Here is a 25,229-nt window from a genome sequence, read left to right as displayed (position 1 = left end):
ACGGCGGCCGCCCTGGCCGCGCTGACGCACAGGAAGCGGGCGGTACCGGACTTCCGGCTGGTCTGTGGGGATTCGGGTTCGGGGTTTCCTGGTGGGGGTCAGGGGCAGGCAACAGAGTGGCGGCAGCTACGGCCCTGGAACTGGGCCATGGAGAAGCTGCGGCGAGTCCTGAGCGGCCAGGACGACGAGGAGCAGGGCCTGACCGCGCAGGTAGCGAACCTGCGCCCTGGTCCGGTCCCGGGGCTGCCCGTTGGCCCCGGCCGCACTGAGGACCGGCTGAGCGGGTGGGGTGGGTGCGAGGCCGGGGGTCTGAGACTCCTCTGCTTGGCCGGTTGATTTAGGAGGGCTCCGCCTGCTTCCTGGGTCGAATTTGAGAACTTCCCAGTTTTCCATGCGCTGTACTTAAACCCACTTTGAGGCCCACCCTCCGACTCTCCCATCTGGCTTTCCGACTCAGGAATCCGCTAACGTCTGCCCTCGCTTTCCCAAATAATCCATCGCTCCCACGTACTATTTGGTTTTCTGAGCCTGGTGCGGGGTGTGGCCTCGGGCTGTGCAGCGTAAGTATGCAGGGCATTTATCCTGCGAGCTGCAGTGAACCGAGACCCTAAAGCTTGTTGCATCTGTTTGTCTCTGAAGGTAAAGGAGGTGTTATGTGTGTGTTTGCTGGGGGCTGGTCTTTTGGAAATAGGGAGACTGGAGGAAAAATAAACAGGACATTGGTAAGTGAAATAATATTGAATTAAAAATTTTGTGTTAAGGCAGTGAGCCCCGGTAAGAGATTTTTTTTTTTTTTCTTAATAAAAGCCCTTGTGTCTGCCCCTTACCAGCGAGACTTGATAAGGGTTACTTCCTCCAGCAAGAAGGTTAAAAGTAGCAGTGGAGCAGGAACTGCGGTGTAAGTTTTTTCGTTACTGCATGCGATTATATTGCATGTTATTGTGTGCTGTCGCAGAAGTTGGACGTTTAAAATTGAATTGTATTTCATAAGGATCTTCTGTTTGTCTCTCCTGACTTCCTTGTCATTATGCTTACTCAGCACTTCTTGTGGGTAGAATTCTGGGCTGCAGTTTTGGGTTCAGAGAGTGTAAGACAAGTATCTGTTCTCATTGCACTCTGTAACTCTGTATTACCACAGCCACATGTGGCCAATTAATTTTTTTTTGAGAGGGAGTCTTGCTTTGTCGCTCAGGCTGGAGTGCAATGGCGCGATCTCGACTCACTGCAACCTCTGCCTCCCGGGTTCAAGCAATTCTCCTGCCTCAGCCTCCTGAGTAGCTGGGATTACAGGCACCTGCCACCATGCCCTGCCAATTATTTTGTATTTTTAGTAGAGATGGGGGTTTCACCATGTTGGTCAGGCTGGTCTCCAACTCCTGACCTCAAGTGATCCTCCCATCTTGACCTCCCAAAGTGCTTGGATGGCAGGCTTGAGCCACCGCGCCTGGACCAATTAAATTTAAATTAATTAAAATTAAATAAAATTTAACATTCAGTTCCTTAGTCACAGCAGCCACATTTCACGTGTTCAGTAGGCACATGTGGTTAAAGGCTACTGTATTGAACAGCGCAGATATAGAACATTTGCATTGCAGAAAGTTCTATTGGACAGTGCTACTCTAAACTTTGGAGATGCAAAGGTAATATCACTTATCTTGAGCCCACTGTCTAGAGGGGAGAAAGATATGTGGAGAAGTAATCAATCAAAGATTAGAGTGACTGGCTGTATAGACAAGTGCTGTGAGTTCAGAGGAGGTGATGGTTCATTAACAAATATTCAAGTTCCTGCATATGTTTGACATTGTTCAAGATGCAGGTGTTAATAACAGTGACCAGTGCAAATACCTCTTTCACATGGAACTTAAATTTTAATTGGAAGAAACAATGAATAAACAAGTAAGTATATAATATGTCAGACAGCCACAGAAAAAGTCAGAGCAGGTTGAGGAGATTGGGGTTACCATATTACTTAGATAAGGCCTCTCTGCCAGGGAGCCATGTGAGCACAGCTCAGAAGAGCTGCTGGGATGTCTGAGCATCCTGTGAATAAAAGCCCCCAAGGCAGAGGGCCCAGCAGATACAGAGTCCCGAGTGGAGTGTGGTCAGCGTGTTCAGGGCCAGTAAGGAGGCCAGAGGGGCTCTAGCAGCGGGGCAGAGAAGAGGGACAATTGTAGAAGAGAAGGTGAAGCAGGAAGGGGTATTCTCAATTGGGGTTCTCATAGGCCATAGAAAGGATTTTAGCTTTACTCTGAGTGTGATAGGAAGCCTTTGGGTTTCGAGCAGAGTGGTGGCGTGACCGACTTGGATTTTAAAGGGTCACTCTGGCAGCTCTGTGGAGAACAAACTGTAGAGGCAAGGTTAGAAGCCCAGAGAGTGGGCTGGAGACAAGTACAGTTGTCCTGGCAAGAGATGACTGTGGCTCAAATCAGTGATAGAAGTGGTTTAAAAAGCAAAAAAGCCTGTTTAAAAAACAAAAAAGTCAGATTCTGTAAATGGTCTGAGTGTACAGTCGGCAGGCCACACTGTTGATGGATTGGACGTGTGAGAGTGAGAGGAGGAAGGATGCCTCGTGGCGTTCGACCTGAGCATCTGGAGCGGTGGAGTTACCATTAAGTGACTGTGGGAGGAGCAGGTTCAGGGAGGAAAATCATTTCAGTGTGGACGTGAAGTCTGAGATCCAGGTAGCATCCAAGTGGAGATGTCAGGAAAGCAGTTGGATGTAACACTGTAGAGTTTGTGGGAGGAAATTGGAGAGAGATGAGATCGTCAAGATGAGGTCCAAGGTTTGACCTCTGGTTTTCTCTGGTGTGTAGTGGTTTAGAGGATGAGCAGAAGCCGGCAAAGACAGCTGCGAGGCGCGGCGAGAGAAGGAGGAGGAGAACCAAGAGAGAAGGATGCCCCAGAAAGTGAGGGAAAAGAGTGCTTTAGGAAGGGGTGGGGACCCAGTACTGTTGATGGGTCTCAGAAGTTAAGAGCAGATTACCTGTGGAGGTTATCAGTTGTCACTTCCACAAGAGCAGTCTTGGTGGCTGGATGGGGACAGAGGCCTGATTGAAGTCAGGGGAGAATAGAAGATGGAGATGGTATGGCCATCTCAGTGATTTTTCCTGTGGAGGAAAGAAGTGGGTGGTAGTTGAAGGATGCAGTGGGGTCAGGGAACATGTCATTTTCCCAAGGAAAATACTGGATGTTTCTGTGCATTGGGAATGGTCCAGGAAAGGGGAAAATTGTGGTGCAGGCAAGAGGAAATTGTTGCTAGGGGCTATTGAGGAGTGACTTGGAAAGCAGGTTTCTCTAGGGAGGAGGAAGGGGCAGGAAGTGGCAGTGAGAAGGGAAGACACCTGGCTCACTGCCTGTCCAAGTGGTACAGGATTCATAGGGGAGAGCCCTGGCCCTGGAGACTAAATTTCAAACCTAGCAGGAAGGTGAGAGGATCATCAGAGAAGAGGGTGAGGACATAGGGAGGTTTGCTGTTGGTTTTTGGAGATGGGTAGGAGATGAGATGGGATCAAAGGCGCACAGACCTGAATGGGGTGAGGGATGACCTGAGAGTGTTGCACGTCTTGTGCAGCAAGATGTAACCAGGATGGCGGGCACGTTGGAATTGGGTCTTGACAGGGATGGTTCTAGGCCAATTGGGGAGTTGGGCGAAGCATGAAGGTCATAGGGGAGCATCCTGACATCCAGGCTGTGTCGTCCTCCTATGGAGGTGCTTTGAGCCCTGGGGAGAGGCACGGTAGCCAGAGTTCTAGGACCTCTCCTTTGAGATGTCTGGGAAGAAGTCAAGGAGGGAGAGATGTTGAGCCAGATCTTAGAGAGTTGATCATATTCCTCCCCGATCACATCCTTCAGTGACTTCCTGCAGCACCTGAATAAAATCCAGATCCCTCCCTTGGCCTCTCAGCCCTGCACTGCTTGTCGACCCGCCTCCCCACCCTCTCCCCAGTGCTTGCTTTGCCTGGCCCTCTTTCTCCTCCTCAGTTGGAGCCATTTTCTTCTGCCTGGGAGACCTGGCAGTTGCATTTCTTTTTTCTGGAATGCCCCTTCCTGGCTCTTCAGAGTTGGATTGGTCACTTCCTGGTGTCTTCCCTTGGTCACCTCTTTAGAGAGGCCCTTCCTGACCCAGTTACTCTGCCCCATTTATGTCCTTAGTAGAACCTGCCTCATTAGTTTATTGCCCATTTTCCCCCATCTGAATGTAAGTACACTAGGTGCTGTCTTATTCCCTTCTGTGTATGTAGAACCTACCAAGTACCTGGCATCTAATAGCTGTTCATAACTGCTTGTTGAACAAACAGATGAGTGAGTTGTTTGGATTTGGGTAACTACCAAGGAGAGGTGAGGGCGTTGGCATAAGGTAATTGTTGGGAGTTAGATGACAAGAACATAATGCAGGAACATTCTACAGAGTTCTCTTGTGGGAGCCCCTACTAACCCGTGCTGACAATTTGCGAGATGTCTTAGTCTTTTCAGCCTGCTGTAATAAAATACCATAGACTTTGTGATCTATAAACAACAGAAATTTATTTCTTATGGGTTTTGAGGCCGGAAGTCAGAGATCAAGGTGCACTCATGGGTTCTTGGTGAGGCCTCCCCCTTCCTGGTGTCACACTGTTTCCTCTGGTTATATCTTGACATGGCAGAGAGCAGAGAGCTTTAGTCTCTTTCTCGTCTTATTAGGGCGTGGTTCCCATTCATGAGGACTCCATCCCCATGACCTGATCATCTCCTGAAGGGCCGTCTTCCAGTACCATCACCATGGGGCCAAGGATTTCAGCAAACACTCAGACCATAGCACATGGGTTGAGACAAGTCATTTGCTTGTTGACTGAGTATTTCATATTTACAAATGGCATTAATTTATCATGTTTCACTTCAAAGATCACCGCGTGGAAGATGGTAATAAGAGAAAAATGCCTAATATGCAATTTAAGCTCTCTCTGCCTTTCCCACTTAGAAGATTGTAAGTATACCTACCTTATCTACTTCCCTCACCGTTCCCATGGTGGGTGTGGGTGAGGTGGTCAGGGGTTGTGTAGAGAAACACAAGGAGGAAGCTGTCTTTCCAGGTAGAAGGAGCTAAGGCGGCAGAAGAGACCCCCAGCAGGAGCAGCTGGCGAGGTGGGAGGACAGTCAGGAGAGCTGGTGGGACATGGGAGTTGAAGAGAACATTGTAAGCAGGAGGGAGTGCCAAAGTGTCCTGTGCTGTTGAGTTGGAAAGGATACTGATGTTTCAAAAATGTCCCTTGGAATTAAGGACACGGAAGTGACTTGTGTCTGCAGGGTTTCAGCCAGGGGAGGGCTGAAGCTAGAATGATCAAGGTGAGCTTCCCAACCACTGTGCCGGGCGTGTGCCAGCTGGGGGTCCTGTCTACTCCCACAGCCTCAGATAAGGATTCCTGGGAAATAAGGCACTGGGCTAGGAAGGGAACTACATGAAAAAGTGTGGTGGGCCAAAGGGCCTGGGACCTTGACTGCACCTCCCCAGGGGCTGCACTGCCCGGGCTGTGCTCCAAGTCTGGTGTGCAGAGGGAGCTTTCCCCGGGAGGCCTGCCTGCTAGAGCCTGTGTGATTGCCTGTGGCCAGCCCCAAAATCACTCACAGTGCTGTAGTCTGAATGTCTGTGTCCCCAGCCAGAATTCCTATGTTGAAACTTAATCCCCAATGTGATGGTATGAGGAGGAGGCGCCTTTGGGATGTGATTAGGAATGGGTTTCATGCCCTAATAAAAAAGAGGCCCCAGGCCACATGCAGTGGCTCATGCCTATAATCCCAGCAATTTGGAAGCCTGAGGCAGGAGGATTGCTTGGGCCCAGGAGTTCAAGACCAGTCTGGGCAACATGGCGAGACCCCACTTCTACAAAAAATTAAAAAATTAGTTGAGCGTGATGGTGTGTGCCTGTGGTCCCAGATACATGGGAGGCTGCAGTGGGAGGATTGCTTGAGCCTGGGAAGTTGAGGAAAAAAAGGATCCATTGCCCTTTCCACCAGGTGAGGACTCAGAAGGTGTCATCTGTGAACCAGAGATGCCTCAGCAGATGCCAAATCTGCTGGCGCCTTGATATGGACTTCCGGTCTCTAGAACTGTGAGAAATAAGTGTCTGTTGTTTATAAGCTACCCAGTCTACAGTGTTTTTTTTAAGGGATAAATAGTTTATTAGCTACATACAATTATGGATGATACACAAGCTTCATTCCCATCTGTAATGTTATCTGGTACCATTATTCAGTTTAGATATATTGCATGGGATGTGCCAACAATCATTTTTATAACTAATAATTCTGTGATTTTGCTTGGGTGATCCCCTTTAGTGGTGAACTTCAGGTCACAACAATAACTGTCAGTTCAACTACACCGAGCTTACTGAAGACAATGGCTTCTCTGCCCGAGCAGAGTGTAAAGAAGCTCCGAGTAGAACCTGGCATCACCCTGAAGGAATTCTGACTTCACACTCTTGGGGGAATTTACCAAGATGGCTTCCGAGGAGACTAACTTTACACAGCACATTTTTTAAAAGGACACATTTATTCAGTGTCGCGATCAGACTGTTACATTTAGCAATCAACAGCATGAGTGCAAAAAAAAAAAATTACGTTAAAACCCTTTGTTGGAATGCTTGGTACTTTCCACAGGACAGAAACTAAAATAACCTGTTAATAAAATTAGTCACAAAGACAGTCCTGGAGTTTTTTGCTCATACACGTGAGTATTGTCTAAAACATACCTTCTTTGTAGCAGCTGGGCTCTGCCATCACTGTGCTTGGCTGACTGAGTTCACAAATCTCTTGTAACCTGTAGCTTCCCTGTCGCTTCTCTGGCTCTCCTCTCCTGCTAAACTTTGTTTCCTGGCAGTGATTAAAATCTTCTGCCAGTGCCATGGCTACTGCGGCTACTGGAACCACCATAGCCACCTTGGTTTTGTGAACCCATTTGTGGCTGGTGTTCCATTACTGGAACGCTAAGCATGTGGGAGTTATTTATGTTCTCCTGTTCAGGGTCATTGCCAAGGTCTGATTTTTCAAATCCAAAAAAATGCAACCTCAGGCATAAATGGGTTAAAATCTTCTGCCAGTGCTATGGCTACTGCTGCTACTGGAACCACTGTAGCCACCTTGGTTTTGTAAAGTAAATTTTGGCAAAGTATTGTTCTCCACCACCATAAGGGCCAGAGCTTCTGCCTCCAAAGTTTCCTCCCTTTATGGGTCCAGAATTTGAAGGCTGATTGTTGTAACTGCCAAAATCATTGGAGCTTCTGCCACCTCCAGAATTGATTCCATCATTACCAAATCCATTACAGCCATCCCTGCTGCCACTGTATCCACCGCCACCGCTGTGGACAGCTGCCACCAAAGCCATCATGACCACTGAAGTTTCTTCCATGACCGAAATTGTCATTCCCACCAAAACTACCTCCACAGCCACCACCAAAGTTTCCAGAAGCACTTCGACCTCTTTGGCTGGATAAAGCACTAGCCATGTCTTGCTTTCACAGGACTTCCCTAACTTCACAGTTGTGGCCATTCACAGTGTGGTATTTCTGAGTGACAGTCTTGTCCACAGGGTCGTGGTTGTCAAAGGCTACGAAGGCATAGCCCCTTTTCTTGGCACTACCTCTGTCAGTCATGATTTCAGTCACTTCAGTTTTTCCATACTGTTCAAGATCTCTTAGGCGATGTTCTTCAGTGTCTTCTTTAATGCCGCCAACAAATATCTTTTTCACAGTTGGGCACCTCGTCTTTGAGAATCTTCTCGAGACAGCTCTTTGGTTCCACAACTCTTCATCCACCTTGTGTGGCCTTGCATTCATGGCGCATCCACCTCCTTCACAACGGCATACAGGACAAACCCAGAGCCCCAGAGTGCTTGCTGCTCGGATCTCATGACCACACAGTCCATGAGTGTTCCCCATTGCTCAGATTGGCTTCTCAGGTTCTCATCAGTTGTTTCAAAGCTCAGCCCTCCAGTGACCAGCTTCCATAGTCAGCCCTCCAGTGAGGAGCTTCCACAGTCAGCCCTCCAGTGCCGAGATTCCACAGTCAGCCCTCCAGTGACCAGCTTCCGCAGTCAGCCCTCCAGTGACCAGCTTCCACAGTCAGCCCTCCAGTGACGAGCTTCCACAGTCGGCCCTCCAGTGACCAGCTAAAACAGTCGGCCCTCCAGTGACGAGCTTCCACAGTCAGCCCTCCAGTGACCAGCTTCCACAGTCAGCCCTCCAGTGACCAGCTTCCACAGTCAGCCCTCCAGTGACCAGCTTCCACAGTCAGCCCTCCAGTGAGGAGCTTCCACAGCTGTTTAGGCTCTTTGGGAGACTCAGACTTAGGCTGGGGTGCAGTGGTGTGATCTCGGCTCACTGCAACCTCTGACTCCCGGGCTCAGGTGATCCTCCCACTTCGGCCTCCTAAGTAGCTGGCACTACATATGTGTGCCCCCATACCTGGCTAATTTTTGTATTTTTTGTAGAGATGGGGGACTCGCCATGTTGCTCAGGCTGGTCTTGAACTGGGTTCAAGCGATCCGCCTACCTCAGCTTCCCAAAGTGCCAGGATTACAGGCATGAGCCACAGTGCCTGGCCTATGGTATTTTTGGTGTAGCAGCCAGCACATAGATTTTTAACCAGGAGCTGGATCCCTTACCCAGCACTTAGAACAGGCAGATAGCAGCACTCAGTATTTATTGAGCCAGTTAGTGGATGGATGGATGGATGGATGGATGAATGAATGAATGTATGAATGTACAGAGGCTGGAAGGTGAAGTGAAGTAAGCTTTCTGTTTAAGATGGAAGGGACTTCATCATGTTTAAAAGTTGATGGACGCAGTTTCAGAGAGCGAGAACATGTTCACTAGAGGAAAAAGCTCAATAGCATAAATTCCCTGAGCAGGTAAGGGGTTGGCTGTAAAGCAGGGTGGACAGGTGGGTCTCAGCTCTGTGGGAACCAGGAAAGGACGAGTGCATGGGTGTTCTTAGTTGGTGGGTTTGGTGGTTTGGTAGCGGCAGGAAGGTAAGGGAGTTCACGCTGATAGCTTTGGGTTTCCGTGTGTGAAGTAGCGGAAGTTGTCTGCTAAGAATGGAAGTATGAGGCAGGAAGTGGAGGTTTGAAGTGGTTTAGACTAAAATGCACGTTGAGATAAAGCAAGAAGCCTTAGATTGCCAGGCAGCAATGTGCAGGCCATGGGGGGCTGATGAGGACTGGCTCAGGACCCCCCTGCCCTGTGCCTGACTCCACCCAGCAGTGCTCAGCTCAGCACCTCCTGGAGCAGGAGGAGGGAAAGCTGCACTCCGGTGGCATTTTACCAGGTGGAGGCAGCGGAAAGGGAATTTGAATGTCCTGTTGAAGCCGCTGAAAAAAAGGAGAAGCGCCGGATGAGGAGTTCAGGAGGCCAAGGAGTCAGCACGGTGGGAGCCAAGGAACCAGCCTGCTGCCAGGAAGAAACGGGTCAGAGGGCGGCAGCCGGAATTTTGGCGATGGTGTAATTTCGAGCAGAAAGACTGCCCTGGGCTGGGTCACTGAGTGGAGTGGAGGGGAAAGGTCAGTGGAGATGAGGGGATGAGAAACAGAAAGGCCAGGCTGTCCACATGGACATGGAAACCGTGCTGGATGCTGCAAGGATCTGAGTAGGCCCTGCGATCAAGAGTCCTGAATGAGGAGGAGAAAGAGGGTGGCTCTCGAGAGTGTGGACCCCAGCAGCGGGTGTGGGGAGCGGGCAGTTCTGCCTGGAATGGGCCTGAGGGTCTTCGTGTGGGGAGCGGGCCGCTGGGGGAGCAGGCAGTTCTGCCTGGAATGGGCCTGAGGGTCTGCAGATGTCTGTTTCTTTTTCTCACTTGTCTGCACAACTTTGACTTTTTATACCTACTGCTATTTTGAAAAAGGAGTGGGAGGAATACTGGGTTCCGTGTCATCTTTAGTGGAAAGCCACAAGTGTTTCCTGTGTTTAGATGGCAGAAGCCCAGGGGCAAGGCTCAGGTCCTTCCAACTGTGCTGTTTCCGGCGTTCTGTGGATTAGAGCTGTTCCTCAGCTTCTCCATCACTTAAAGGGGTGGGTTTCGGCTGTGCTGTGGGAGCCACTCATTCAGCCTTCATGTTGTTGCTGCTAGGACTACATTTTCCTCTGTTATGTTTCTCACCTGCTTTTGTAAAAGATTAATGAATGAAGTTCTAGTTGCAAGCAGTCCTGTGTTTGCTGTGGCGGGAATAGGGGAGCAGCCCCTGCTCAACGGCCTGTATTCTCTTGGCTTCCTCTTCCTGTGGTAACAGATAAGTAAAATGATTGGTGGTGGTTTTGGGAGAGGAAGAGGTGGCAATTTTATTTCTTTTCTAAGACTAAGAGATTAACAAAGTTGCTGGTTTTGGTGGGATTGCTCCTGATTGGTGGTAAAAGAAAGCACATAAATGCTTATGATAAGCAGGCTGGCACGTGCAGTGGCTCATGCCTGTAATCCCAGCACTTTGGGAGACCGAGGTGAGTGATCACCTGAAGTCAGGAGTTTGAGACCAGCCTGGCCAACATAGTGAAACCCCGTTTCTACTAAAAATACAAAAAATTAGTCAGGTGTGGTGGCGTGGACCTGTAGTCCCAGCTAATTGGGAGGCTGAGGTAGGAGAATCACTTGAACCTGGGAGGCGGAGGTTGCATTGAGCTGAGATGGCGCCTGAGCAGCAGAGTGAGGCTCTGTCTCAAAAAAATGCTTGTGATAAGCAGACGTCAGGGTTCCTTCTGTCTCCTAGTTGGAAGATGCACTGCCAGGTTTTCTTTCATGTTGAAGCATTTCGCAGTTTTCCCAATTAGGAGTCAGGAAATCTGTATAGTTGTTTTGTATCCTAGACAATTTGCAAGACTTGAGACAAATCATTTGCTTGTGGATTGAATATTCCATGTTTACAAGTGGAAATAATTTGTCCTGCTGTTTCATTTTAAAGATCAATACATGGAAGATGGCAATAAGAGGAAAAAATACCTACTATTATACAAATAGCCGTGCTGTTTCCTTGCTGAGAGAAAAACTGGCTATTGAAAAGCAGCGATTGAACTTGTGAACAATGGGGTGATTTGAACTTGTAAAAGAAGGAAAAATGGATGCTTTTTCCTCTCACTAAATCCTCACAGCATTGTGGACTCACATTAACCTTTAGCAATCATTATTCTTTCCGTTTTTAATTGACAAATAAAAATTGTGTACATTTATTTGTACAGCGTGATGTTTTGACATATGTATACTTTGTGGGATGGTTATATGAAGCTAATGAACATGTCTCCATTTTTTTTTTTAACAGATCATTTACTATGTAGTTCAGTCTTTCCAGTTTATTCTGGCCTGCGTAGTTAAAATATACTTAGTGTGTATTCTTCCTGATCAGTAAGAATGAAATTAGATGTTTTTATAGGCAAGTTCACTCTTTGTTTAAAACCAAGTGTTCAGTTTTGCCATAAACAGATGACATTGCTGGAAACAAGAATGTGAATTAAAACTTAAAAAACATTTAAAATGTGTTAAAGAGTGATATATGTTTCATTACAGAATACTTAGTTATTTTTATCTGCTTTTCATGCTACATAAGGATTCACAGATTAATCTCTTGAGGTAAGGAATGTAACCAAATGTATTTTGAGCTGTTGCATATAGAACTTTCTCTTATTTTTCATTATTCTTGAAAATATAAGCATGTAGTCTTATTTTTAAGTGGATGTGGTAGTATAAATTAGAAATTTAAATTTTGGAATATAAATCCTTGCTGTGTATTTCTAGTTTCTTACACAGCTGCTGTCGATAGATACTTTTTTAGCCTTATTTGGAAAATATATTTAATAGTATAATTAGTAATCTGAGTGTGTTTATTTCACCACTCCTGTGTGCTGGGTTATCATACTGTAGAAAGTAGACATAGTAATTTCTAGTTTTTTCCCCATATAATTTGGCTAGAATTTGCATGGTATATAGGAATGCTGTTGCTCTAGAATAAATGATCATTTCACAGTATGTTTTTACAGTGGTGAAGGAGGGGCCCAAAGCTTTCATGGGTTGGATTGAAAGAGCTTAGAAGGGGTACCGTCTGGTGTGTGCTGTGATGGTCTCTGCTGGGGCTGCTCAGGCTGCCTCCTGTAGATGGCCAGCGTCCTCTACCCTCAATGGGGTGCAGTCACCCCACTCCACCCCTGGCCTGCAGCCAATGACTGGCCGAAGGGAGGTGGCGTGTAGAAGGCCAGCCTCTGCCTCACGGCAGGACTTGCACTTGCACTGAGTGCAGATGCACTCAGACTCTGCATCTAGGAGCCTGAGGAATTCGTCCTACAGAGGCTGAGAGAACAGATAATGAACCCTGTGTACTCTTTCCCAGCCTCTACAGTTTCAGTGTTTTGCCTGGCCTGTTGCATCTGTGCCCTGTACTTTTTTAATCTTTGTATATTTTATAATATATCTTATATGTCATTTTATCCATATTAGTGTATATCGGCTATCCCTAACAGATAAGGACTTTTGTGAAACATATTATCAGACTTAGCAAAATTAATGGTTATTCCTCAGCATCATCTGCTACCCAGACCATGGTCATATTACCCTTAACAACCGTGGAATCTTAGTATTCTTAAATGACACTATGATATGCAAAATAAATGATTCAGACTATGTATTAAAACTTTGCTTTAGTTTAGTATAAAGAATCAGATTGGTAGTGAATTAAGACTATATTCTAAATTTTCCCATTTTTTATTAAGGTCCTGGATGCCTCATCCCTTAGTTTCAACACCAGATTGAAATGGTTTGCCATCTGCTTCGTATGTGGCATTTTCTTTTCTATTCTTGTGAGTTAAGGCTTTATATTGTTTAATAATTTTTATTTCGTATTAGACTAATAATTCCATTTAGTACCAAAAACGAATGTCCTTTACTAAATCCCTGTTAGACTATTTTGGTGGAACGTATTTATTGAACTGAAATAAAGGGGTAGAAATCAATGAAAATACATAGAAATTAATATTTTGGGGAGTTTTGTGGATAGTTGAAATAATTTAAGAAAAATTTATCAATGTGTTAAAAGATCTGGAGAGTCAGTAATTTAGATGTTTATTACCTTTTCATACTTGCCATTTAGCATGAAAATTTAACTTAAATAGACTGAGATTTACTGGTAAGCACAAAGTTTTGTTATGGCTCATTTATATATGCTAGTGCAAATAGGAAGAAGATTCAAGTTAGTGTATAACATTGAAAACTATTTTTTCTCTGTAATCAGACTAGACTGTCTACAAGCAGATTTGTATTTAAACATATTATTACATAATATTGGTATTGTATTACTGCAGTAGCACATTTATATTTTAACCATTAAAATCATAAAATTATTTTAAAATAACTATAATATCTTAACTTAGGGAACTGGATTGCTGTGGCTTCCGGGCGGCATAAAGCTTTTTGCAGTGTTTTATACCCTCGGCAATCTTGCTGCATTAGCCAGGTACGTTTGGCTTCTCAAAATATCTTGTTTGCTCTTGCTACCAAATTTACCTTTCTAATAAGCACTTTCCCAGTAGGATGTTTATGTAGTTCTGTACATACTGTGAATTCAGCCACAGGATTTACATTCGTTAAATAAATATGTATGACTGCTGCTATATGCTGTCTCCCATAACAGATGGTATTAGTGCTAGGAATAGCCAGCCTTTGTGGGGCACTTAATGTGTGTCTGGGACTGTTCTAAGTGTTTTATATGTATTGTGACGAGCTTGTGAGGTAGGCAGTATTATCATCCCCGTTTATAACTGGAGATAATAGCACAGAGCAGGGGAGTCAGTGCTGCCCATGGCGATGAACCTAAATCATGGCTGAGGTGGGAATCCTGCAGACGGTGGGCTCCGGAGCCCAGGCTTGGAGCTGCTGCACTCTAGGCTTTGCTCTTGTGGAGCTTACATTTTAATGAAGAAGATGTTCACATAATAAGCCAGAAAAAGATCGGATGGCATTGGTGCTGTGCAGAGAATTAAAACAGGGTGTGGCAGTAGTGACGGAGGGCTACTTTAGATTGGGAGTATGAGAATCCCTCTTTGAGAATCTTTGTCACATCTTTGGGTTGTGGTTTGTCTTAGCCCCTTTTATGCTGCAGTAACAGAATACTGTAGACTGGGTGACTTAGGAAGAATAGAAATTTTTCTCACAGTTGGAGGCCTGAAGTCCAAGGTTAAGGCACATCCATCCTGCTGATAGATGCATCCCCCAAGGGGAAGATCCCTGTGTCCTCCCAGGGCAGAAGAGGAAAGAGCAACCCCCAGGCAGCCTCTCCTCCAAGGGCCTTTGATTCCTTTCAGAGGGAGGAGTTCTCACAGCCTAGTCCAGTCTTCATACTAACACACTGAGGACACTTACATTTTGGAGAAGACATCTTCACATCATAGCATGTCTATTGGAATAGTTGTGAAGTTTCTTTATAAAATTAAGGAAAAAAAAATTTAGTGAGAGATTTTAATTAAATAAACCAGCAGGGTTTCTTTTTTTAAAAAGTAGTTTATTTTTGCATAGCCAGATAAATTAGTAGACCTGTACCTCAGTTACTTTATTTGTTTCAAATAGTACATGCTTTTTAATGGGACCTGTGAAGCAACTGAAGAAAATGTTTGAAACAACAAGATTGCTTGCAACAATTATTATGCTCGTAAGTAAATAATACATTTTTAAAACTTTTATTGAAGTATTCTTTGCACTGTTATTTTACGAATAATTGCCTGTTATGTATGTATACTTCTTGTGTTGAATATAATAATTATATCCGGCCGGGCACGGTGGCTCACGTCTGTAATCCCAGCACTTTGGGAGGCCAAGGTGGGCGGATCACCTGATGGCAGGAGTTCAAGACCAGCCTGACCAATATGATGAAACCCCGTCTCTACTAAAAATACAAAAATTAGCCCAGTGTGGTGGCATGCGCCTGTAATCCCAGCTGCTTGGGAGGCTGAGACAGAATCACTTGAACCTGAGAGGCGGAGGTTGCAGTGAGCCAAGATCACACCATTGCACTCCAGACTGGCCAACAAGAGCGAAGCTCCGTCTAAAAACCAAAAGAATTATATCCTGTGTGGTTATAGAGTTCAGATGGTACAGTATTGTCTAAGACTACTGGCTGGGTAAAGCCTGCTTCTGTTGCGTATATGGAATGGTGTAGCTGTGTATTTAAATGAACCCTAGAGCTGAGCGTGCTTTCATTTTTAAGCCCTGCCGATGGTTTCATAAGGGATTGTTAGTTTGTACCCTTTAGAGAGTGGGCATAGACACCCTCTATGCTGAGGGTGAGATTTAGCATCATTTGTCATCTGACTTTTGTCCCTTCTCTGTGTGCCAACTTGACAAATTCTGACAATATGGCTCCCGTAACAGTGTCTTTAAATGCGCCTCCATTACATTGTGGGTTCCGTCCACAACTCTCAGGTCATCACTCTTATTATCTTGAGCCTGGGTGGCGGGTCGATGAGAGTTTACACTTTGGCTAGTAAGGTTGTTTCCATTCTCATACATGCTGGGTGTTCAGCTGATCATCGTTTTGTGTATTGTGGGCAGGAGGGGGACCCAAATCTCTTCTGCATCCTGCCTCTGCCTTCTAACTCACTTAGTCTGTGTCTCTTGTGGATTTCTTTTGCCTTCAAGCATTTATGATATTTAAAAAATTTAAGTATTACCATTATAACTATTAACATTAGCTTTCCAAACACAGCTAACCTATGTTAATTTATAAGGAAATGTTTGTTAACTCTAATCTGCCTGGCAGTCTTCTCCCATCTCCTCACTAGAGTAAAAACTCATTTTTAGCTTTATTTATTATGTCTTTATTCAACTTCATATTTTCTTACCACTTTTATAATCTCCAATTATTCTGAATTTCCTGTAATAGCATATGTATCATATAATAGCATATATATAAACATATGTTTAGATTACTAAGAAATTATATTTCACTGTTAGAATATAAGTAGTTTATATTCCACTAAGATTTTAGATTAGTTTTATTTAAGAAATCCTGGCACTTATCCCTCAACCTTTTTAGTAACATACTGTACCTTACAAAAACACACATCATGTTGAGATAATGTGGGAGCGTTTGAACATACAAGACGTCTCCCAAGGTGGAGCACTTTGGCATGGTTTGATTTGCCTAGTAATGGTGGTCATAAGATCATAAGATAAGATCTTAAGATCACATAAGATCACGCCTAGTAATGGTGGTGAAGAGGCTGTGCCACGTAGAGCCTTCCACGTGCCAGCTTCTAGCTCAAGCCCATCACGGATGCACTCTATCTTATTCATTACAACAGCCCTTTAAAGCAGGTAGGTAGGAACTCTCCTCATTTTAAAGAGAAGAAAACAGGTTTAGACAAGTCCACTGACTTCACCAAGGACCCTCAGATAGCAGGTGTCAGAGCTGGGATCTCTTTAGGTCTTTCCAACACCACACCGCCCACCTCTCGCATTGACTCCTGTGCCTGCTTGCTTTCATGGGGATGTGGAATGATCATCTTTCAGTTTACTTAACAGATTAAATTATTAGATGCTTCCAATTTGCCAAGGAATATTGCAGTCATAGACTTTAAAATAATACAGAAAATATAAGTAAAACTAGTCAGCTGTATTCTTATTTTTGTTCTATAGTATATTCCCTATGCAAATGAATGCAGAATAGTTTATGCATTTTTATTAGGCTTTTGAAAGGATCTCAAATTTATAATCTACTCTTTCTTTCCCTGTAGTTGTGTTTCATATTTACCCTGTGTGCTGCTCTTTGGGTAAGTTACGTCAGCCCTACCGGCTTTCAGTTAACTGTGTGCCCCCCACCACAGCTGAAGTGTCATTACACCATTATCTTAAAATAGCTCATCTGTTTTTTTTAAAACTCTCTAAAGATTAGGTGTTCTTACATGGACACAGGAAGGGGAACATCACACTCTGGGGACTGTTGTGGGGTGGGGGGAGGGGGGAGGGATAGCACTGGGAGATATACCTAATGCTAGATGACGAGTTGGTGGGTGCAGCGCACCAGCATGGCACATGTATACATATGTAACTTACCTGCACATTGCGCACATGTACCATAAAACCTAAAGTATAATAATAATAATAATAATAATAATAAAAGAAAAAAAAAAAAAAAAAAAAGAGAAGATTCACATGAAGGACAATATAGAAAGATTATCTTATTGTAATATGTAATAAATAATTGACAATAAATGAAAAAAAAAAAAAAAAAAAAGATTAGGTGTTCTTGACATGTTAACATCCAGCTAGTGGCTAAAAATGCCATAGATTGTACTGTCTACAGCATAGAGGTAGTCAGTAAACACACATGTGCACACATGCTCACCCACCCAGCTAGTGGCTAAATGTGCCGTAGATTCTGCTGTCTACAGCATAGAGGTCGTTAATAAACACACATGTGTGCCCGAGCTCACCTGCCTGTGGGCCCGGTTGGCAAATCTGACAGTGCCTGGTGTGGTGAAGGGCCCTTGCTCAGGGGCTGTGCTCTCCGCCATGCTGCTGCAGGGGCGCGCTGTGACTCTGCAGTGGTGAGGCAAGTGCGCTGCCGAGTAGCAAGGTGTAAAACCAATAGAGAGGGCCAGAAAACACAGATAGTAACAACAAAGAGAGGAACTGAAATCATTCTCCTACCCTGTGGAGAAGGTTAACAGCTCTTCATTAGCCTTTAAAGAAGTCACATTGTTACAATTCCATTTACTTTTTGCTCTTCCTGATTCTACATCATATTTTTCTATTGTACTCAACCTATTTCCCAAAAGGGTTTGAAGCAGTTCTTGAACTATCAACAAGAAAAGTCCCATTTTAAAGAAAAAAGGTAGATATTTTAGACATATTCTATCAGAAATATTCCAGTTTTTTTTTTTTGATGATGTAAGGACGGGACTTTTCGTTATATGAGATTGATTTACGTGTCATTTCTTAATGATAAAAGAATATTCTTAACTTGCATCTCTCTATAGAACATTGATTTTTGGTTTTGGAATTGTCTGTTTACTTATAAACAGTAGATTGAAGATAAATAAAAAAGCACTGATGGACAAGGAATTCTCAAAATATTTTAAAACAACCATGGAAACTGTTTATATTATTCCAGAAGATCACAATAAAATACAATTTTCCTTCAAAATATCACTCAAGGAGCAAATGGGAATGAGTAAAATAAGTACATTTCACATGGGGCATATAGATCTCAGTGGGATTTTAAATGTCAATTCTAGATAAGTTAACATTGACTTCACAAGACCTAACCACCTTTAAAAGTTTAATGTTTTCAGCCTATGCACAATTGTTTCAGTAACATTTATTTAAAGTCATATATTTTGCAGTATTTAAATTAATGGATATAGTTTTAGAAAGGAAATGTATTTTTTGGATTTTAAAGTTTCAGATCAACTGTATCTTAAATTTATCACACTAAAATTTAATAAAGAAGATAAATGGAGCCATCATCTACATTTTTGAAAGAGAAGAATTAAGTTTGAGAAAGATGTTTTTAAAACTTTGAAACTCATAATTCCTCTGTTTTTGCTGTTGTTAGTGGCATAAGAAGGGACTGGCTGTGTTATTCTGCATATTGCAGTTCTTGTCAATGACCTGGTAAGTCTTTCCTTACCCTAGTAAAATGTTAAAATTGCCTGAGATGTGACAAGCATTTTGTTTGGAACCTGTAAAGCCCTAGCATTTCATCTGGTGTTTTGGAGCCAGAGAGGCCCTGCAGGGTCAGAGGAGGGGAGGTCTGGGATGAGTCCTGTTGGACTTGACAGCGTGGCTCAGTGGTACTGTTAGGGAGAAGTATGGAGTGCTGTGCTCGTTTAGTTACATAGTGATATGTTCTGCTTTTTTCTAATGTGAGAAAGAGAAATAAAGGTAGGTGATGCCATGTGAATATATAAAAGTGAGACCAAATCACAGGGTGAGACCAAGGGAAGATGAGTTTACCTGCATTCTCCACTCTATTGTTGGATAAATACAAGGTGGAATTTATCCTAATGTTGACTCTGTGGGCCTGTGATATCTGGAGATGTCTTCTGAATTGGCAGTGATTAAATACTTCTTAAGTTACTGGTTGAGCATCACAAATCCAAAATGCTTCAGGATCCAAAAGTTCTTTTTTTTTTTTTTTTTTGAGGCAGAGTTTCACTCTGTCACCCAGGCTGGAGTGCAGTGGCATTATCTTGGCTCACTGCAACCTCTGCCTCCCGGGTTCGAGTGATTCTCGTGCCTCAGCCTCCCAAGTAGCTGGGATTACAAATGTGAGGCACTATGCCCAGCCCAAAATCCAAAACTTCTTGAACGCTGACAGGATGCTCAGATTTGGTTGATACTCAACCAGTAAATGTAATGCAGATATTCGAAAAATCCAGTATCCAACACATTTCTAGTCCCTATCATTTCAGATCAGAGATGCTTCACCTGCACTGCCTTTCCCACTCTTGTGAATATTCAGTCATGCCCTGGTTTCTGCTCAGACTCTCCTCCTTGTAGCCTTTTTGTGTCTCGCACAGTAAGAGTTCATCTGCATAAAGGCCATAAATATCTGGATGGTTGATTAAACGTGCCCTACAGCTCCTGCACTCTTCTGTGTCAGTGAAAGAGTACTTTTCCTTTTCCTTTAGAGCAGCTTTTGCTTCCTAATTTTTGCTTCCTGGTTTTGCCATTTTACATTCCTCTTACACGATGTTACCCAGTTTGGGATCACCTTTCTTTTGGCCCTCTTTCTACTGACAGATGAGACATCCATGAATGTTAAATGTAATTCTCTGTATATCTCAAATTCACCATAAAATGTTCTTTACTTTTTTTCACTGATATGTGAAGAAACTTAATCTCTTGGTTATTTTCTCTAGTATTTTGCCTTTTATTGCCTAATTTGTACCTAATGATTGATTTATCCCCAAAGGAGACTATAATTATCAGTTGTGGTACAGTTTCTATTTTATTATAAGAAGCTCAAACTTTAGCATGCACCAGAATCACCTAGAGAGTTTGTTTAAAGTGCAGGTTGCTTGTTAAAGCAGGCTTGTGATTTAGGAGGTTTAAGGTAGGACCTAATAATTTACATTTTTAACAAGTTCCCAGATGATGCTCTCACTGCTGGTCGGGGTCACACTTTGAGAACCACTGTACAGTCTCATGCTGCTGTATTTATTATAAGGTTAGACATGGCCTCTTGGCATAAAGAAAAACCATCATTCAGATGAAGATTCAACATGCTTGAATATTTCTTGCAGGTATAGCCTGTCGTACATCCCATATGCAAGGTAAGCTTGTTTGAATCTTGTCTTGTTTCTGGTTCTTTACTTATCTTCACACAGATATATGAATTTAAGTAATTTTTACATAAAAATACTATTTAAACAGTTTTTTTTTTTGGTTGATCTTAATTTCCTAAAAGGAAATAAACATATTTTCTTTTCTTTTTTTTTTTTTTTTTTTTTTTGAGACAGAGTTTTGCTCTGTCGCCAAGCTGGAGTGCAGTGGTACGATCTCGGCTCACTGCAATCTCTGCCTCCTGGGTTCAAGATTCCCCTGCCTCAGCCTCCTAAGTAGCTGGGACTACAGGCGCGTACTACCATGCCCGGCTAATTTTTTTGTGTATTTTAGTAGAGAAGGGGTTTCACTATGTTGGCCAGGATGGTCTCAATCTCCTGACTTTGTAATCCTACCGCCTTGGCCTCCCAAAGTGCTGGGATTACAACCGTGAGCCACCACGCCTGGCAATAAACATGTTTTCAATGAGATGAATAGAAGCTTGCTATGATAATGTCTGTATGGAAACATTTTGGCGACATGGAGCAGCTCTGTGGGGAGTATCCTCCCGCCCTGCTGCCTGGCGTGCAGTAGGGAATGTGGATGAGATTCTGGACCCTTGTCATGGCTTTAGGAGTTCAGAAAATAGGACACAGAGACTCCAGGAAAACAAATTCTACTTAAGAAAAGGAAGTTACAGCTGGTTGCGGTGGCTCACATCTGTAATCCTAGCACTTTGGGAGGCCAAGGGGGGCATATCACTTGAGGTCAGGAGTTCAAGACCAGCCTGGCCAACATGGCAAAACCTCGTTTCTACTAAAAAATACAAAATTAGCTGGGTGTGGTTTGGGCGCCTGTAATCCCAGCTACTCGGGAGGCTGAGGTGGGAGAATCACTTGAACCCAGGAGGCAGAGGTTGCAGTGAGCCAAGATCGTGCCACTGCATTCCAGTCCTGGTGACAGAGCCAGACTCCATCTCAATAAAAAAGGAAGTTACTGGGAAAATGAGGGCTTACACATAAATGCTTATTTTTATTCAGCAAAAACATTTTAGTTGTATGTCAAGAGGTAACCGGCATTTTAAAATATTTTTCCAGAGAAATGTATTTAGCCGTGGAGGAGAAAACAAAACTAGTTCCAATTTTAAATCTGATAGATTTAGAAAAAGATTCTGGTGAGGCACAGCTTTGCCTGTTTGTGAAATTCAAAGATATGTTATATATTTAAAAACAGCAAAATTGTCTGTTTAATACGAACAATGAAAGAAATTGGTAGAAATTTTATTTTTATTCCATTTCAAATGCATGATTCTTTCTGATAGGTACTTACAAGGAGAAAAAGCAAAACAAAGTTAGCTACAGGTGAGAAAGCTGCTTAACAAGAGTGTGCAAGGGTAATTTACCATGCATAGGAGCTTTAGAGCAAGGAGACCTCCAATACTTCTTGATGCCGAGGAAAGGACCTCTAGACATGATGTCCCATACAAGAGGCTCTGAAGAGATGGCAGGACTTCGAGAAAATGACCAGCCTCTCCAGACGCAGGATCCCGCACTCAAGAGCAATAAGCAATGTACAGATTTTGCCTATAAGAATTTTATTAGTGGATAGTTTTTATGGCCTAGGTAAAAGCTTTTTTAATGAAAGTATCAAGTAATAACAGTTTTGGAAGAAAATATGAAAGGTCACACTTCAATCTTCTTTTAATTCTGAGGATTCAGTTATAAACATTACAGTTTTAAAACTCAGTTCATTAGTTCTTTCTTTTTTTGAGATGGAGTCTCATTTTGTCACCCAGGCTGGAGTGCAATGGCGTGATCTCTGCTCACTGCAACCTCCACCTCCCGAGTTCAAGAGTTTCTCCCGGCTCAGCCTCCTGAGTAGCTGGGATTACAGGCACGTGCTGCCACGCCCAGCTAATTTTTGTATTTTTTAGTAGAGATGGGGTTTCACCATGTTGGCCAGGCTGGTCTCGAACTCCTGACCTCAAGTGATGCACCCGCCTTACAGGTGTGAGCCACCTTGCCTGGCCTAGTTCTTTTTAAAAATTAAATCTTTGGGCTGGGCATGGTGGCTCATGCCTGTAATCCCAGCATTTTGGGAGGCTGAGACGTGTGGATGGCTTGAGCCCAGGAGTTTGAGACCAGCTTGGGCATCATAGCAAGACCCTGTCTCTACCAAAAAAAAAAATTAGCGTGGTGGCGTGCCCTATAGTCCCAGCTCCTTGGGAGGCTGAGGTGGGAGGATCTGCTCACGCCACTGCACTTATCCTGGAAGACGGATTGAGAACCTGTCTCAAAAGGAAAAAAAAGAAAAAAGTTAGATCTTTTGTTAGGTTATTTTTGGTATTTAAACTTATTTCTTTGTATTGAGATCAGTGGCCAGTAAAAATTTCTTAAGATAAATGCCATGTCAAAAATCAGCAAAATGTTTTCAAATCTCAGCTCTTAATCTTAAATGATACTGAAAAAAGTTTTTGTTAATCAAAAAGTGTGTTGGAGCATCCATTGAGTTCTGTTAAAAAGGTGATTTAGCAGGAACATTTTCGGCAACTTTGCTCTTGAGGAATATTATATTCTGTTTTTTTTCCCTCTCTTTTCCACCAGGGATGCAGTTATTAAATGCTGTTCTTCTCTCCTAAGTTGAAAATCAGAAACTCGTGGAAAAGAGCACTTGAATGTTGATACTCTATGTTTGGTGAAGTTTGCTTTTCCCCATAAAATACTCCAGGAACAACTGACTTGACAGTTGAAGACCGTTTTGTACTAAGTCTCATTTTGTATACTGGTAAAAACTACATGCTTGATTAAACCATTAAATGCTTGTAACTTTAAATTCATTATGTGTCATTAATACGCTTTTCCAAAGATAAGATTTTTAATCACTGCCAGTTGTAAATTATTTTTAGCCAATTTTTAAATCTTTTCGAAACAGCTTTGCAATGTGAATATGTAAGGGTAGACCTGTGCTGCGAGATAATTAAACTTTTTTGGCTTTTAAAAAATGTCTGCATTTTTAAGATTTTTTTTTTTTACTTTAAATGTGAAACATTTTAAGCTAAAAATTGCTTATTATATGTAATAAAAATAATATATAAATCTTTACAATTTTGAAATAAACCCATCCTTGGAAAAATAACATTTTCTGAATCAAATTTATAATATTTTAAGTGACTCAATTCAATAATATTTAGTTTAGGCAGTATACAGCCTTTCTGTAGAAAAATGAGGAAGATACAGTCTCTCCCCTAAATAATACCGTTAAGTACAAATTGTGAGAGATAATGGGACTGACAGCAGAGCCCATTCCAGGAAGTGCAGGGGGAGGAGGTGAGGCGGCATTGGCTGTGAAGGTGTCAGGAGAAGTCAGGCCACCAGACAGTAGTGGCAGCAGGAAGCTATCTTCACCCCAGGCTGTAGGAGAAGCAGAGAGGGAGGAGAACTAGCCAGTGCCTTCCTCCCCGCAAGTCTCCCACTGGCTGTCCTGGTCTCCTCAGTTGCCAGGGAGAGGCAGATAGGCGGGTGCCAGCATGATGTGGTGCCAGCAGGAGGGAAGGCAGCTCTATGTCTGTCCAGGGTAGGGAGAGTTAATAAAGAGCATACAACAAGGTAATGGGAGCAGCATTTTATGCACAGTCAGCTTAGAGGAAAGCTGAAGGGGGTGTCCTTGAGGGGCAGCAGGCAGATGGGCAGAAGGGATCCTGTGTAGCCCTGGGTGGTGGTAGCCAGACCTTGTAGTTGTTCAGGTCATTAGGTGCGGCTGAAGTCTAGGAGTGGGCTGGGGTGTGGGGAGGGAGACGAAGCTGGCAGAGAGCCAGGGTCAGGCCTTAGGACCCTGGAAGTCAGGCACACGCTTGGAAAAGAAGGTGCAGGAAAAGAGTGAGTTCTGGTGAGTAGGCAGACACTGTGCTTGGTGCTCAAGGAAGATGCAACAGACGTCCTTGTCTTCAAAGACTTTACGATTATGGGGGAGACAGACATGTTCCCAGTTGTTATATGAAGTGTGGGGACTGCGGCTTCAGAGACGTCCACAGGACTCTGCGGGCGTGTGGAGGACAGCTCACCCAGCTGCAGGGAGGGTGACAAGGAGCAGAGGGGCAGAGCGTGGCATGTGTGGAACGCCACAGAGGAAGCAGGGCTCCAGAAAACATGATGGAACTGGAGTTTGAGCCTGAGAGTAGCGGCAGCCTGAAGAAGAATCTTATTTTAGACAGTAGGCGACAATGGGAGTAAAGAAAACAGATGTCAGTTTGCAGAAAAGACTAGGAAGAAAGTCATGTGCTGAGCTCTGTCTGGGGCCCAGTTTGAGGGCCAGCCCTCAGCCTTGTGGTGTAGCCGAGTCTCCATGCCATACAGAGGTGCAGCTGCCATGGTGACTTAGCCTGCGTGGCAGGGGCAGGTGTGGCCAGCTCGTGGGCTGTGAAGGCTGCGCGCCCTGTTGCACTCTGCTGCCTCCCCATAGTCATTTGTTCTGCATCCATGTTTGTCGGCCACAGAAATGTTCCTCTAGGAAACATTCCCCCAGCATTGGGAATCTTCCTGAGAAATGTCTGTTCGGCTTCATTTCTGCCCAGGTGGGCTTAAACACAGAAACGGCTCTTTGCTTCCCATTTGCCCTGTGTGGGCGGCAGGGTTTGACCTGATCAAAGTAAGGGGTCTTCTAGGAGTCTTTGTGAGACAAGTCGGGGGTGAGCTTGAAAAGCATCACATCCGGGCAGCCTGAGAGCCAGAGCAAGGACCGGTGGCACAGGCGGTGAGCTCGTGCCTATCTCCAGAGGAATCTCAGTCTTCCAGAACTGAGGGATAAACTGGAGGCCACACTTAGAGTAACCATTATGGAGCAATGTGGGTTCAGAAACCACCTCTGAAGACTGTTGCTATATTGATGCTGGGGTAGGGGGTGTGGTGTAGTCCCAGGACAGAATATGGAGTAGCTTTGGGTCCACCATGGGGTGTGAGGCATGGCCTCGG

At 44.0% G+C, this 25,229-nt stretch overlaps 1 protein-coding gene across 5 annotated transcripts; it reads left to right on the top strand.

Annotated features, from left to right (window-relative positions):
* The first annotated feature begins 11 nt into the window (after positions 1 to 11).
* On the top strand, positions 12 to 23,397 carry SFT2D1 (SFT2 domain containing 1). Of its 5 annotated transcripts, XM_054558433.2 has the most exons (9): positions 48 to 210; positions 12,714 to 12,800; positions 13,371 to 13,453; positions 14,563 to 14,644; positions 16,728 to 16,763; positions 18,551 to 18,609; positions 20,244 to 20,273; positions 21,584 to 21,623; positions 22,866 to 23,094. In XM_054558433.2, exons 1-8 carry the CDS (start codon positions 148 to 150, stop codon positions 21,615 to 21,617), a joined length of 474 nt encoding a protein of 157 aa, XP_054414408.2. In that variant the 5' UTR covers positions 48 to 147; the 3' UTR covers positions 21,618 to 21,623; positions 22,866 to 23,094. The 5 variants fall into 5 exon arrangements, 4 of the variants coding, with proteins under 4 accessions (XP_024104628.3, XP_054414408.2, XP_063581156.1 ...); XM_024248860.3 differs by lacking the exon at positions 21,584 to 21,623 and having other exon boundaries at positions 12 to 210; positions 22,866 to 23,397; XR_010140398.1 differs by lacking the exon at positions 21,584 to 21,623 and having other exon boundaries at positions 20,168 to 20,273; positions 22,866 to 22,984.
* Positions 23,398 to 25,229: the final 1,832 nt, after the last annotated feature.

Source organism: Pongo abelii, chromosome 5, assembly GCF_028885655.2.
Source record: "Pongo abelii isolate AG06213 chromosome 5, NHGRI_mPonAbe1-v2.0_pri, whole genome shotgun sequence".
Taxonomy (NCBI): Eukaryota; Metazoa; Chordata; class Mammalia; order Primates; family Hominidae; genus Pongo; species Pongo abelii.
The sequence above is the reverse complement of the archived record's forward strand: the minus strand, read 5'-3'. Positions and strand labels throughout refer to the sequence as shown.

Coding starts and splice junctions, on each gene's coding strand:
- SFT2D1 (XM_024248860.3), top strand. CDS start 148: ATGGAGAAGCTGCGGCGAGTCCTGAGCGGCCAGGACGACGAGGAGCAG. Junction 211..12,713: donor AGCAGGGCCTGACCGCGCAG/GTAGCGAACCTG, acceptor TTTTTTATTAAG/GTCCTGGATGCCTCATCCCT. Junction 13,454..14,562: donor AATCTTGCTGCATTAGCCAG/GTACGTTTGGCT, acceptor TGTTTCAAATAG/TACATGCTTTTTAATGGGAC.